The 14380-nt window shown below is 37.5% G+C and overlaps 1 protein-coding gene across 1 annotated transcript in view; it reads left to right on the plus strand.

Annotated features, from left to right (window-relative positions):
* The first annotated feature begins 7002 nt into the window (after positions 1-7002).
* CCDC22 (coiled-coil domain containing 22) overlaps positions 7003-14380 on the plus strand; it is a 50260-nt gene continuing 42882 nt past the window's right edge. Inside the window, exons 1-2 of the mRNA XM_053695994.1 lie at positions 7003-8645; positions 9397-9574. Coding sequence (XP_053551969.1) covers positions 8596-8645; positions 9397-9574 — 228 coding nt within the window. The 5' untranslated portion in view covers positions 7003-8595. The remainder of the gene's footprint in view (positions 8646-9396; positions 9575-14380) is intronic.

A 14380-nucleotide genomic window follows, 5' to 3' on the forward strand; every position in this document is an offset into this window, starting at 1 on the left:
TGGTGGCTGAACTTGTATGCCCATTCTCATTGGTTTACAAATGTGTTTAGCTAGCTCCCAGGAGTGCATTGCTTCTTCTTCAGTAAAAAGATACCAAGAGAATAAAGCAAAAATTGATAGAAGTAAATTGGATAGTTATTTAAAAATGTATAATCTATCTGAATCGTGAAAGCACATTTTTGGGTTTCATCTCCTTTAAAAAATAGTTCTAAGATTTGGAAAGATATGGGGCAACATCTATGGTAGCAGACCTGATTATAGTGTAAATTATCCAATATAGAAAATCAGATGGCAGCACTCCAGATTAATAAAAGATGTATAATTTATTCACATCTACTCCAAATAGAAAACAGAACAACAACGACGTTCCGGGTGTTACCCCTTAATCATGTTGCATACATCACATACAAGAATTGCACCTTATAAACCATAAATCCCTCCCCTAATCACACTTAACACACCTGTGTGTATAACCTCTAAGGTAAATACAATGTATATTAAAAAAGGGGGAAATATATAGGGGCGCTGTTACCAACTAAAGGGATCGGAATTAGTCGTGAGGATACAAATTTCCCAAATGTACAAAAAACAAATAACCAATGTGAAATATATTTCCAATGTTGGGTACAATTGTGGGAACCACAAATATATTATGCGGTAATATAAACAAATTTGCAAAAGTAGGGAATAAGAAAGGGCACTATTTGCCAGCTGTAGGGATCGTGATTTATCAGTGGTAATATACCAGTGTTTAAATAGACTTATAGGGATTACTTTGTATATTTGGTTGGCTATTTGCCTAAACCGTGCAGAGGATGGTTCAAACTTGAATAAAATTATGTGAGTCTACAATTCAATTTAAAGTGCTGAAACGCAGCTAAAAAAATTTTTTTTAATGTGTGGATCTATTTATCAGTGAAAAAGAGTGTTATTTATAGATATGGGAGATTAATCCTAAGTTAAGTACAAGGTGTATGTGTGATGTTACAACATTAATAAAAATAATAAACTCCTAATATACTGTGCTAGTGTACTAATAAAATTACTAAGAACCTGTGTGTAGGAAATGACATATGTGAACTAAGAAAAAAGAATAGTTTGAGGAGATAAAAATACAATTACATATGGTTTATTAAAATGTATTAATAAGAACAGATTAATAATTACCAATTGGTATCTGGTATGGCTGTGGGACATCTCCCAAATAAAAAAACAAAATAGAACTAAAAAAAGTTTTTTGACAATAGAAATATTGTTTAAAAACACTGAGAAATGTGTATATTGTGCACAACCAATGTAAAATAGAAGATTATCTAGCTATATATATCCAAATTAGTTGACACTAAAGTTCGTATGTTTCAATGTTGCAATTTAAAATTATAAATCTGTTGCATAAAGTCACTTTTTTATATCCCAACTGTAACCTTGATTTACTACAAACTTTGTGTGACTACTTCAGCTGAGTAGATAACATTTCATACTAGGATGGCTCAGATCGTGGTTTTTCCTTAGAGATTTGCAGACTGCTCTTAGTGCTATGCACGCAGTAAAGAATGACATATGATAAACTCCAAAGTTAAACAAGGTTTGTTAAAAGCACACCTTCAGTTAACGTTACCAGATTATTTGTTTTAAAGCAGTTCTACTTCCAGTTTTTCAAAAATTTTTAGACTGTAGTATCAAGTCTGCTTACTGTTTCACCGGAGTTCTCCCTGCTCTGCTGTCTATGCTCGGCGTCTGACATCACGCTCTTCTGTGGGAGGTTGTCTTCCGGAAAAAAGCTGTTTGCAATCCTGAGGTAATAGAGTCAGTCATTATTTTCTAGGCCAGTAAACCTAGAAAATAATGTTATATAATTCTGCAGAGGGCAGGTCTGAAAAAACCCTTTTTTTTTAATAAAAAATGCCCGGCAATATTAGGTTACATAAAGCTAGCACTAAAATAATGTTATATAATTCTGCACTATGTGTCTTCATTCTCTTGGTATCATTTGTTGAAGGAGCAACAATGCACTACTGCATCGGGTGAGCCAATGACAAGAGGCTTATATGTGCAGTAACCAATCAGTAGCTTAGCTCCCATTACTGCATTGATGTTCCTGAGTTCACCTAAATATACTTCTTTTTAGCAAAAGGATACCAAGATAATGAAGTAAATTAATGAAGTAATTATATTTTGACTTTACTGTCTCTTTAATATATAATGACACCTCAGTTCCAACAGTTCTCAATCAGATTTTGCAAGTATTAATTTGTTTTTAAAGTATTACATTTGAGAAAAATATTAACACCAAGATGAATTCACTAATAAAAATATTTAGGATTCAAATGCTTCTTTATCAATTTGTTCTAAAAATATTGAGCACTAGGTTAAAGCTAAATAAAATGCTCTTTCACAAAAACTGAAGTTGAGATTAAAATATTTAAATTTGTTGCTTTTATTTTCATTTATTTAGTTAGTTATTTAATTTTTTTTTTTCCCAACCACAGTATTCTTGACAAAAGCGCTTACCATAGTCATAGCTTTTTCAACCACTCACCAAACTGATATTAAATAGCAAGATTGCATTTGCTTAAAGGGACACTGAACCCAAAAAATGTTTTCACGATTCAGATAGAGCATAACATTTTAAGCAACTTTCTAGTTTACTCCTATTATCAATTTTTCTTTGTTCTCTTGCTATCTTTATTTTAAAAGCAGGAATGTAAATCTTAGCAGCCAGCCCATTTTAGGTTCAGGGCTAGGGATGGGCGAATGTTTCTAAAAATTCGAAATTTAAAACGAATTTTGATACATTCGTTCGCTCGAATCGAATTTCGAATGTTTATATAACATTCTAACATTCTATTTTCGTTTTCAAATTTTTCAATAAAATTCGAAAATATTCATTCAAATACTAGAATGTTTAGCTATGTATTCATTCAATTTCGAAATGTAATATTCAAATTTGAATGTGACATTCAAATTCGAAATATTATTTCTAGTCTACAACTGTGTTTAATAAATGTAATATTCGAATTTGAATGCTACATTCGGATGTCACATTCGAATTTGAAATAGTATTTCTTTTCTAATACTGTGTTTTAAATGTAATATTCGAATTCGAAAGTGATATTCGATTCGAATGTGACATTCGAATTCTAAATAGTGTTTCTAGTCTACAATTGTGTTTTATAAATGTAATAAAGTGACATTCGAAAACTGTAAATAACATTTGAAAATCGAATTTTTAAGAATATTAATTCTTATCAACATTCTATTATGTAAATCAAATTTCTACAATAACATTCGTTCTAACATTCGAATTCGAATATAAACACATTCGCCCATCCTTAGGTTCAGCACCATGGATAGCGCTTGCTTTATTGGAGGCTTACATTTATCCACCAATAAGCAAGCATAACCCAGGTTCTCAACCAAAAATGGGCTGGCTCCTATGCATCACATTCCTGCTTTTTAAATAAAGATAGCAAGAGAAAAAAAAATGATAATAGGAGTAAATAAGAAAGTTGCTTAAAATTGCTGCTCTATCTGAATCATGAAAGAGAAAATTTGGATTTAGTGTCCCTTTAACCCCTTAATGACCGAGGACGTGCAGGGTACGTCCTCTAAACAAATACAGTTAACGACCAAGGACGTACCCTGCACGTCCTCGGTCTGGAAAGCAGCTGGAAGCGATCCTGCTCGCTTCCAGCTGCTTTCTGGTTATTGCAGTGATGCCTCGATATGGAGGCATCCTGCAATAACCCTGCATGGCCTTCCGATGCAGAGAGAGCCACTCTGTGGCCCTCTCTGCACCGGACATCGATTGCCGGTATCGTTGGTGGGTGGGAGCCGACATGGGAGGCGGGTGGGCAGCCATCGATGGGCCGTGTGATGTGGAGGGGGGCGGGACCGCCGGGGGCGTGCACGGACGCGCACACATGCACGGGGGGCGGCGGGCGCACGGTGCGGAAGCGGGTGGGAACCGCTACACTACAGAATTTTTTTTTTAATAATAGTGGGAGAAAGATTATTTTTAAAAAGCCCCTAAGGGATCTTGGAGGGGTGGGGGGTTGGTCTTGGGTGGGGGGGAGCTACACTACAGAAAAGGGAAAACATTTTTAAAAAACACATTTTTTTTTTCTAAATTGGGTACTGGCAGACAGCTGCCAGTACCCAAGATGGCGCCCATTAAGGTAGATGGGGAGGGTTAGAGAGCTGTTTGGTGAGGGATCAGTGAGGTTGGGGGCTAAGGGGGGATCCTACACAGCAGCATATGAAAATATGCTTTTAAAAAAAAATAAAAAATATATATATATATATATACCTTTTATTTTAGTACTGGCAGATTTTCTGCCAGTACTTAAGATGGCGGGAACAATTGTGGGGTGGGGGAGGGAAGAGAGCTGATTGGGAGGGATCAGGGGGTCTGATGTTTTAGGTGGGAGGCTGATCTCTACACTAAAGCTAAAATTAACCCTGCAAGCTCCCTACAAGCTACCTAATTAACCCCTTCACTGCTAGCCATAATACACGTGTGATGCGCAACAGCATTTAGCGGCCTTCTAATTACCAAAAAGCAACACCAAAGCCATATATGTCTGCTATTTCTGAACAAAGGGGATCCCAGAGAAGCATTTACAACCATTTGTGCCATAATTGCACAAGCTGTTTGTAAATAATTTCAGTGAGAAACCTAAAGTTTATGAAAATGTTTGTGAAAAAGGGAACAATTTTTTTTATTTGTTCGCATTTGGCGGTGAAATGGTGGCATGAAATATACCAAAATTGGCCTAGATCAATAATTTGGGTTGTCTACTACACTACACTAAAGCTACAATTAACCCTACAAACTCCCTACAAGCTCCCTAATTAAACCCTGCACTGCTGGGCATGATACACGTGTGGTGCGCAGCGACATTTAGCGGCCTTCTAATTACCAAAAAGCAACGCCAAAGCCATATATGTCTGCTATTTCTGAACAAAGGGGATCCCAGAGAAGCATTTACAACCATTTGTGCCATAATTGCACAAGCGGTTTGTAAATGATTACAGTGAGAAACCTAAAACTGTGAAAAATGTAACGTTTTTTTTTATTTGATCGCATTTGGCGGTGAAATGGTGGCATGAAATATACCAAAATGAGCCTAGATCAATACTTTAGGTTGTTTACTACACTACACTAAAGCTAAAATTACCCCAAAAAGCTCCCTGCATGCTCCCTAATTAACCCCTTCACTGCTGGGCATAATACACGTGTGGTGCTCAGTGGCATTTAGCGGCCTTCTAATTACCAAAAAGCAAAGCCAAAGCCATATATAACTGCTATTTCTTAACAAAGGAGAACCCAGAGAGGAATTTACAACCAGTTATGCCATAATTGCATAAGCTGTTTGTAAATGATTTCAGTGAGAAACCGAAAGTTTGTGAAAAAATTTGTGAAAAAGTGAATGATTTTTTGTATTTGATCGCATTTGGTGGTGAAATGATGGCATGAAATATACCAAAATGGGCCTAGATCAATACTTTGGGATGTCTTCTAAAAAAGAGTGGGTGGTACACTAAGCGCCTGCCTCAAAATGACCCTGGCTCTGGATATTGACTCCTAGTAGTCAATGAGAGTGAGTAGATAAATCGGATATAGGAACCAAAGCGCCTATAGGCTGGGTCTGGGTGTATGATAATAAACTAAAAAACTGTATTAAAATTAACACTTTAATTTCTTACAGACATGGATCCATGTTACAATCAAACAACATGATAATAACAATAGTAAAAACGATAAAAACAGTAAAAGACTTCAGAGAGTATATAATCTCTGTTGCTAATTGTCTAGTAAGTGGATTGTACAGATTTCATCAACAAGTAAACATTGTGTATTTCTAAACTCAGGACAAAATTTAGAAACTATTTAGCATGGGTGTTTATGGGTGGTTGTAGATGTGTAACAGATTTGGGGGGGTCAAAGTCAGAAAAAGTGTTTTTTTTTTTTTCATTTTTTCCTCATATTTTATAATTTTTTTATAGTAAATTATAAGATATGATGAAAATATTGGTATCTTTATAAAGTCCATTTAATGGCGAGAAAAAAAACGGTATATAATATGTGTGGGTACAGTAAATGAGTAAGAGAAAAATTACAGCTAAACACAAACACAGCAAAAATGTAAACATAGCCCTGGTCCCAAAAGTACAGAAAATGGAAAAGTGCTGTGGTCATTAAGGGGTTAAAGGGATACTAAACCCATTTTTTTTCTTTCATGATTCAGATACAGCATGCGATTTTTAGCAACTTTCTAATTTACTCCTATTATCAATTTCTCTTCGTTTTCTTGCTATCTTTATTTAAAAACAAGGAATGTAAGCATAGGTTCAGAAACCTGGGTTACGCTTGCTTATTGGTGGCTAAATGTAGCCACCAATAAGTAAGCGTTATCCAGGGTGCTGAACCTAAAATGGGCTGGCTCCTAAGCTTTACATTCCTGCTTTTTAAATAAAGATAGCAAGAGATTGAAGAAAAATGAATAATATAAATCAATTAGAAAGTTGCTTAAAATTACATGCTCTATCTGACTCGTGAAAGAAAAAAATTGGGTTTAGTAATAAAAATAAAAAAAATGAATATGAATATATATATATATATATATATATATATATATATATATATATATATATATATATATATATATATAATATATATTTACATACATTCTATTGACTAAAATGCACACATTAACAAACAGTATGTTTATAAAAAAAATGCCCCAACCTAAATAACGTACAGCCTTAAATGATTTTACCATCTTGTGTGTCTCCCTCTGCTACATTTCTTTTACAGTAGCCTTATAATAAAGCATAATTGTTCAGCAGTTCACGGTCACTAATTCCGGACTACAGTCCCCATACTACCGTGCGGTAATTTCTTCCGGTGTTCTGACAGATTAGCCAATCCGAAGCAGAAGCGCATTCAGCAAGCAGTTAGGCTGATGTGCACGCGCAGGGTATTGTGGGGTTTGTAGTCCGAAGGTCAGCGGTTTCCTGTGAGTTCTGGTTATGATATAGCGACTAGAAGGGATAGAGGTAGGGGGTCACAACTTGTGACACAAACCGCTGCACAGCACACACATATAGGTTGGCATGTACACACGGAGACTATGATACATGCAGCTGCACAGGAGACACATATACCCAGGCTGTGATACATACAATTGTACAACACACAGACATACATACTCAGAACACAGGCTATAATACAGCTGCTCAACACATAGACACATACCAACATAGCTGGGATAGACAAAATCCATAGACACATATCAACATAGCTGGGATAGACAAAACCCATAGACACATATCAACATAGCTGGGATAGACAAAACAGCACAGTACACACACATGTATATGGGCAGCAATACATGTGCAACTAATGCAATAAGGGGGGCAAGTACACACAGCTGCAAGAAGACTAGCATATACATACAGCTGCAAGAAGACTAGCATATACATACAGCTGCAAGAAGACTAGCACATACACATATACACACAGCTGCAAGAAGACTAGCATATACACACAACTGCAAGAAGACTAGCACATACACATATACACACAACTGCAAGAAGACTAGCATATACACACAGCTGCAAGAAGACTAGCATATACACACAGCTGCAAGAAGACTAGCATATACACACAGCTGCAAGAAGACTAGCATATACACACAGCTGCAAGAAGACTAGCATATACACACAACTGCAATAAGACTAGCATATACACACAACTGCAAGAAGACTAGCATATACACACAGCTGCAAGAAGACTAGCATATACACACAGCTGCAAGAAGACTAGCATATACACACAACTGCAATAAGACTAGCATATACACACAACTGCAAGAAGACTAGCATATACACACAGCTGCAAGAAGACTAGCATATACACACAACTGCAATAAGACTAGCATATACACACAGCTGCAAGAAGACTAGCATATACACACAACTGCAATAAGACTAGCATATACACATATACACACAGCTGCAAGAAGACTAGCATATACACACAACTGCAAGAAGACTAGCATATACACACAACTGCAAGAAGACTAGCATATACACACAACTGCAAGAAGACTAGCATATACACACAACTGTACACAACTGCAAGAAGACTAGCATATACACACAACTGCAAGAAAACTAGCATATACACACAACTGTACACAACTGCAAGTAGACTAGCATATACACACAACTGCAAGAAGACTAGCATATACACACAACTGCAAGTAGACTAGCATATACACACAACTGTACACAACTGCAAGTAGACTAGCATATACACACAACTGTACACAACTGCAAGTAGACTAGCATATACACACAACTGCAAGAAGACTAGCATATACGCACATCAGATATCACAAACACAATAATAGCACAAGCACACACATACACACAATAATACAAAAAAAGCCACATAGATACAACAAAGAACATGACAAACATATAGGTAAAGTGTGCAGTTGCCCCCCTCAGCTGCATGAGGTAATATACAGACGGATATTCACTAGATATATAAGTGCCCTATAGAGCAGCACACTAGGCAGTGACATGGAGGAGGTGGACAGGATCCTCATCCATACCCTGCGGTCCTGTGGCACGTAAGTATCACACTGTGCATGTATAAGGGATTACCCGTTTCCTCTTGGTCAATGTGTTCAGATCAGGTCACTTGGTTTCTCTTCTGTTTGTATTGATCATGTCACATGATCTCTGATCTCTAACCTCCATGTACTGCTCATATGACATGGTTTCTATAGGTGCCCCACATCATGCTCATGTGAAATGGTTTCTTTAGACTTACCATGTAATGGTCATGTGACCAGTGTCCTCAACTTCTGAAATACTACTCACTTCACATGATTTCTCTAGACCCCCCACGTACTACACACATAAGGAATGCCACTTTTTCTGGGAAAAAAATACCATATATACTCAGCATACATTTGCATTAATAATTATACAACATATATTAGGAACGAAAGCTGTTAGAACTGTTTTTTGGTGATCATTGGTTTATAATTAAATTATAACACACTAAGTTTCACAATAATAGCATCTTTATTTCTATATTTAATCGTTATTTTTAACTGTTTCTCTAGACTCCTAACATACTGATCATGTAGCATTATTTCTCTAGACTCCCCACATGCTGATCATGTGACATTATTTCTGTAGGCTGACTATGTGACACTATTTCTGTAGTCTCCTCACATACTGATCACCTAGTGTAGATTTAGATTTAGCTTTCAAACCTTGAGCATGTGTATTTCAGCCTTCTGAGAAGCTGGAGTCCCCAAGGCAATATTTACTGAACATACTGTAACCAACATTGTCTCTCTTTTTACTCAGGGAAGTCCCAGAAGAGGTGCAGAGTGTGCGTCATTTCTCCACAGAGCTTATAGTGGAAGCCGTTGTGCGATGTCTGCGAGTCATAAACCCCTCCCTCAGCGCCAGTCTGAGCCACGTTCTGCCTCCTGGCATGTCCGCACGATTCCGCATAGGGAGCAGTTTGGCGCAGGCCTGTCAGGTGAGCAGCTGGATTCTGCTAAAGTAACAGTGCACAATTTTCACAGTTTATGTATCTGAGTGTATTCATGTATGGTTAGTTCAGTGGGAACTTTGGCAGCAATATACAGTATATATTATTATTATTCTTTATTTATAAAGCGCCGACAGATTCCGCAGCGCTGCCCATGGGTACAAGGATAACAGTACAGTGGAGAAACAATACGATAAGACACAAAATGTTACAGACAAATACAGGGGGGAATTGAGGGCCCTATTCCCGTGGGAATTTACAATCTAGACACTATATTAAAAAAAAATAGCCTTGGGGATTGTCAGGCAGTTGTCTTCTTGTCAGCCTGTATGGGTGTTTGTGGTATGTATTAAGGGTGGTCTCTGAGTTTGTACTACACCCAGAAAGTAAATAATTTATCAATGTTTATTTTACTCCCATTATGTGCAATATGGCTGTGTATGTAGGGTGACCCCTAAATTAGTTATTAATATCTCGGACTATACCTTGACTGCAGATGAGAATATGCTATTGACTAAAGGACTCTCATTCAGCCCCATCCAAGGTCTTGACACATTCAGATTACAACAAGATCAGTACAGATTTTTTAGGTTTATCAAATTGAAAGTGTTTTTTGCTAATAAAAATGAAATAATGGGATATGATAATATAGCTACATCTTCTTCTATGAGATTGAGAGATCTGGGATTAACAAACAAAATCAGATTTAACCCTAACATAGCAGATCATAGCATCAATACTTTTGTAGAATTGGTAAAAAGGGATGTAGGAAAGTTCAATAAAATAATTAATTAAAAAAAGTGCGGATAAGGGTGGTGCTATAACAGTTATGAATAAATCTGACTATGTAATGGAGATTAAGGACCAGCTCTCACAAGAACAAGTATATCAAAAACGATCCTATGACCCTACAATGAAAATTCAAAAAGAGCTGAATAGATTAATTGGGTTAGCATTAGATAAATGTGTCGTATTAGAGGATGTTGCACGCTTTATAATTAAAGAAAATCCCCTTATCCCCATTTTTTTATACCCTGTTCAAGGTGCACAAACGGCTGGAGAATCCCCCAGGGCGCCCGATAGTGGCAGGAATTGACTTGTGTTTTCAGGTGCAGCTATTTTTTTGGATAGGATACTACAGCCGTTTGTAACTTTGTCAAATTCATACCTTAAAGACACAGGTGATTTTTTTTTTTTTAAAAACGACACAGTTTGGAGCTAGGTTCAAGCAAGTGTATATTGTTTACTTTAGATGTTGGTAGTCTTTATACCGCCATAAAACCTGAAAGTGGAATAGCAGCAGTGAGAAGGGTACTGGATAACAGTGCACAATATACACTTGCTCAAGTGGACTTTTTTGAACAGTTGCTTAGGATGGGTTTGTACTTTAATTATTTCATGTTCCAAGATGCATTCTTTTTACAAAGACAAAGTACAGCCATGGGTTCCAATGTCGCCCCCACATACGCAAACATTTATCTGAATGTATATGAATTTGTTTATGAGAATGAACTATTCATCCAATATGCGGCCACTTAGTGGCGCTACATAGACAATGTGTTCGGTGTGTGATATGGCGACATTGGAACCCTGGAAGAATTTGTACGGGACTTAAATGTCAGTACCAACTTGATTAGATTTACTCTCACTGCCAGTGAGGAAAGAATCAGCTTTTTGGATACTACCGTGTATGTTAAAAATGGCAGGCTCTGTACGGATTTGTACGTGAAGCCACTGATAAAAATAGTTTATTGCACTATAAAAGTTTCCATCCGAATAACACAGTACGATCCCTACCGAGAAGTCAATATATGAGGGTAGACAGGATAGTATCTGAGCAAGAGAATTTAATAGCAAGATTAAAGGAGATAACTAATAAATTCCTGTGTAGGGGTTATCCAGCTGATCTTTTACAAGATGAGTTAACAAAAGTGGTCAGTCAATCTGAAATGAGTAAGGATTTCCAGAGAAAGAGTAAAATGAAAAATAAAATAAAAAAGGTTAACATTGGTTATGGATCATAGTGAACACAACAAAGACATCACAAATATAGTGAGAAAACATTGGTCAATTCTCCAGTCATGTCACCCAGAAGTGGATGAGTTTATGACCCCACCTAGACCAGCCTATAGAAGAAGGAAAAACCTAAGGGACGAGTTAGTACATACTGATTTAGGTAGTTTAAAGGGTAAGCAAGGCTATTTAACATGTAAGAACCATGGGAGTTTCCCTTGCCTTAATTGCGGTAACTGTAATTCTATAATTAAGGGTTTGCAATTTTAACATCCTCTTACTGGCAAAAAAATTGAGATTAGGGGCTTCTTCACCTGTAACACTGTATACGCTACTCACCTGATCAAGTGTCCATGTGGGGTCATTTACATTGGAGAGACCATCCGTAAGGTCAGAGATAGGATCAATGAACACGAGCAATATACGGTGTAAAATTAAGGAAGCCCCTGTCTCTGCCCATTTTTTGAAATTTGGGCACAATATAAGCCAGTTACGATTCCAGGTCATAGATACTGTGCCATGTCCACGTAGGGGAGTAAAATAGGGAGACTCTTCTTAAAAGAAAAGAGGCATTTTGGATCCACAAATTGGATAGTATGCAACCCTTAGGAATGAATAAGGAATTGGATTTATCTGTGTTTCTTTGATCCTGTATTGCAGCTCTGTGTATTTTTGTATGTGTATATGATCAGTTTTTATTTTTTAGGCACTTCGAATTTATGTTTTGTATTATGTATTATGAAGAATGTAATTTTAATAGTTAATTATGATGTTTTTAAACTTTATATAAAGCATGTTTTTCACCTGTACACTAGGGGGAGCCAAAGAGTGATGTACCTAGGATTGGTTGTTACCATTGTTGCAGGTGTATAAATTGTAGCATTTCCTGTTACTGATCAAGCATGACTAAGGGTTGAATTTTCCGAAACGTTGCTTTGTATGCTGGTGACCAACTTGTAAACTAAAGGTCATTTTAACCTGAGAGGTGCTGCTGGACATTGTAATTTCTTGTATTGGAGGATTTTGCAGCATTCTGGATACAGCGTGCACTCACACAGGAAGGTGCTGTACTCTTATCTTCTTTGTATCTGGTCACCTGGTGTACCTGATGTTTCTCTGAGTTTGTGCTACACCCTGAAAGTAGATAATTTATCAGTCTTTGTTTTACTCCATTATGTGCAATATGTCTGTGTGTAGGGTGCTTTCTGTGATGTGTGTGTGTGTGTAGGGTGCTTTTTGTGATGTGTGTGTGTGTGTGTGTGTGTGTAGGGTGCTTTATGTATGTGATGTGTGTGTGTGTGTGTGATGCATGTGTATGTGTGTAGTTTACTCTCCGTCTGTAATGTGTATGTGTGTAGTTTATTCTCTGTCTGTAATGTGTGTGTGTGTGTAGGGTACTTTCTGTCTGTAATGTGTGTAATGCATGTGTATGTGTGTAGGGTACTTTCTGTCTGTAATGTGTGTGATGCATATGTATGTGTGTAGGGTACTTTCTGTCTGTAATGTGTGTAATGCATGTGTATGTGTGTAGGGTACTTTCTGTCTGTAATGTATGTGATGCATATGTATGTGTGTAGGGTACTTTCTGTCTGTAATGTGTGTAATGCATGTGTATGTGTGTAGGGTACTTTCTGTCTGTAATGTGTGTGATGCATATGTATGTGTGTAGGGTACTTTCTGTCTGTAATGTATGTGTATAGGGTACTTTCTGTCTGTAATGTGTGTGATGCATGTGTATGTGTGTAGGGTACTTTCTGTCTGTAATGTGCGTTTATGTGTGTGTGTAATGCATGTGTGTGTAGGGTACTTTCTGTCTGTAATGTGTGTGTGTGATGCATGTGTGTAGGGTACTTTTTGTCTGTAATGTGTGTGATGCATGTGTATGTGTGTAGGGTACCTTCTGTCTGTAATGTGTGTGTCTGTGTGATGCATGTGTGCAGGGTACTTTCTGTCTGTAATGTGTGTGTGATGTATGTGTGTAGGGTACTTTTTGTCTGTAATATGTGTGTGTGTGTGATGCATGTGTATGTGTGCAGGGTACTTTCTGTCTGTAATGTGTGTGTGATGCATGTGTGTAGGGTACTTTTTGTCTGTAATATGTGTGTGTGTGTGATGCATGTGTATGTGTGTAGGGTACTTTTTGTCTGTAATGTGTGTGATGCATGTGTATGTGTGTAGGGTACTCTCTGTAATGTGTGTGATGTATGTGTGTAGGGTACTCTCTGTCTGTAATGTGTGTGTGTGTGTGTGTGTGTGTGATGTATGTGTGTAGGCCACTGTCGGGGTGCCAGGAATCAGACTGAGACGAGAAGTGCAAAAATAATCACACCTTTATTAATAGCAAAAAATAATAAAAAGTCCACAAGTCAAATAACAAGCCAGGAATCAAAACCAGAGCTGGTAGTCAGACAAGCCGAGTCAGGAGCCAAAGCGAGTAGTCAGACGAGCCGGAATCAGGAACAAGGAGAACAGCAGAGTCAGGAACAAGCCAGGGATCAGGAACCAGGAAGGACGTCAGACAGCCAGGTAATACACAGGAACTCTCACAAACAGGTCTGAGACAACGCAAGGACAAAGCATACTAAACAGAGGCCCTTTAAATAATAAGTGATGACATCACAATTCTGAGACTGCATCCTGTCTCACATGGATGATGTAAACCAGTCTGGCCATAAAAGGAAGTGCAGGAAATGAGCAGCATCCCCCACAATGCACCAAGTCAGGAAGAGAGGTGAGTAAAATGGCTGCCAGCAGCACATGGCAAACAAGTCAGGAAAAAAC

The sequence above is a fragment of the Bombina bombina genome, chromosome 12, assembly GCF_027579735.1.
Source record: "Bombina bombina isolate aBomBom1 chromosome 12, aBomBom1.pri, whole genome shotgun sequence".
NCBI classification, from domain to species: Eukaryota; Metazoa; Chordata; class Amphibia; order Anura; family Bombinatoridae; genus Bombina; species Bombina bombina.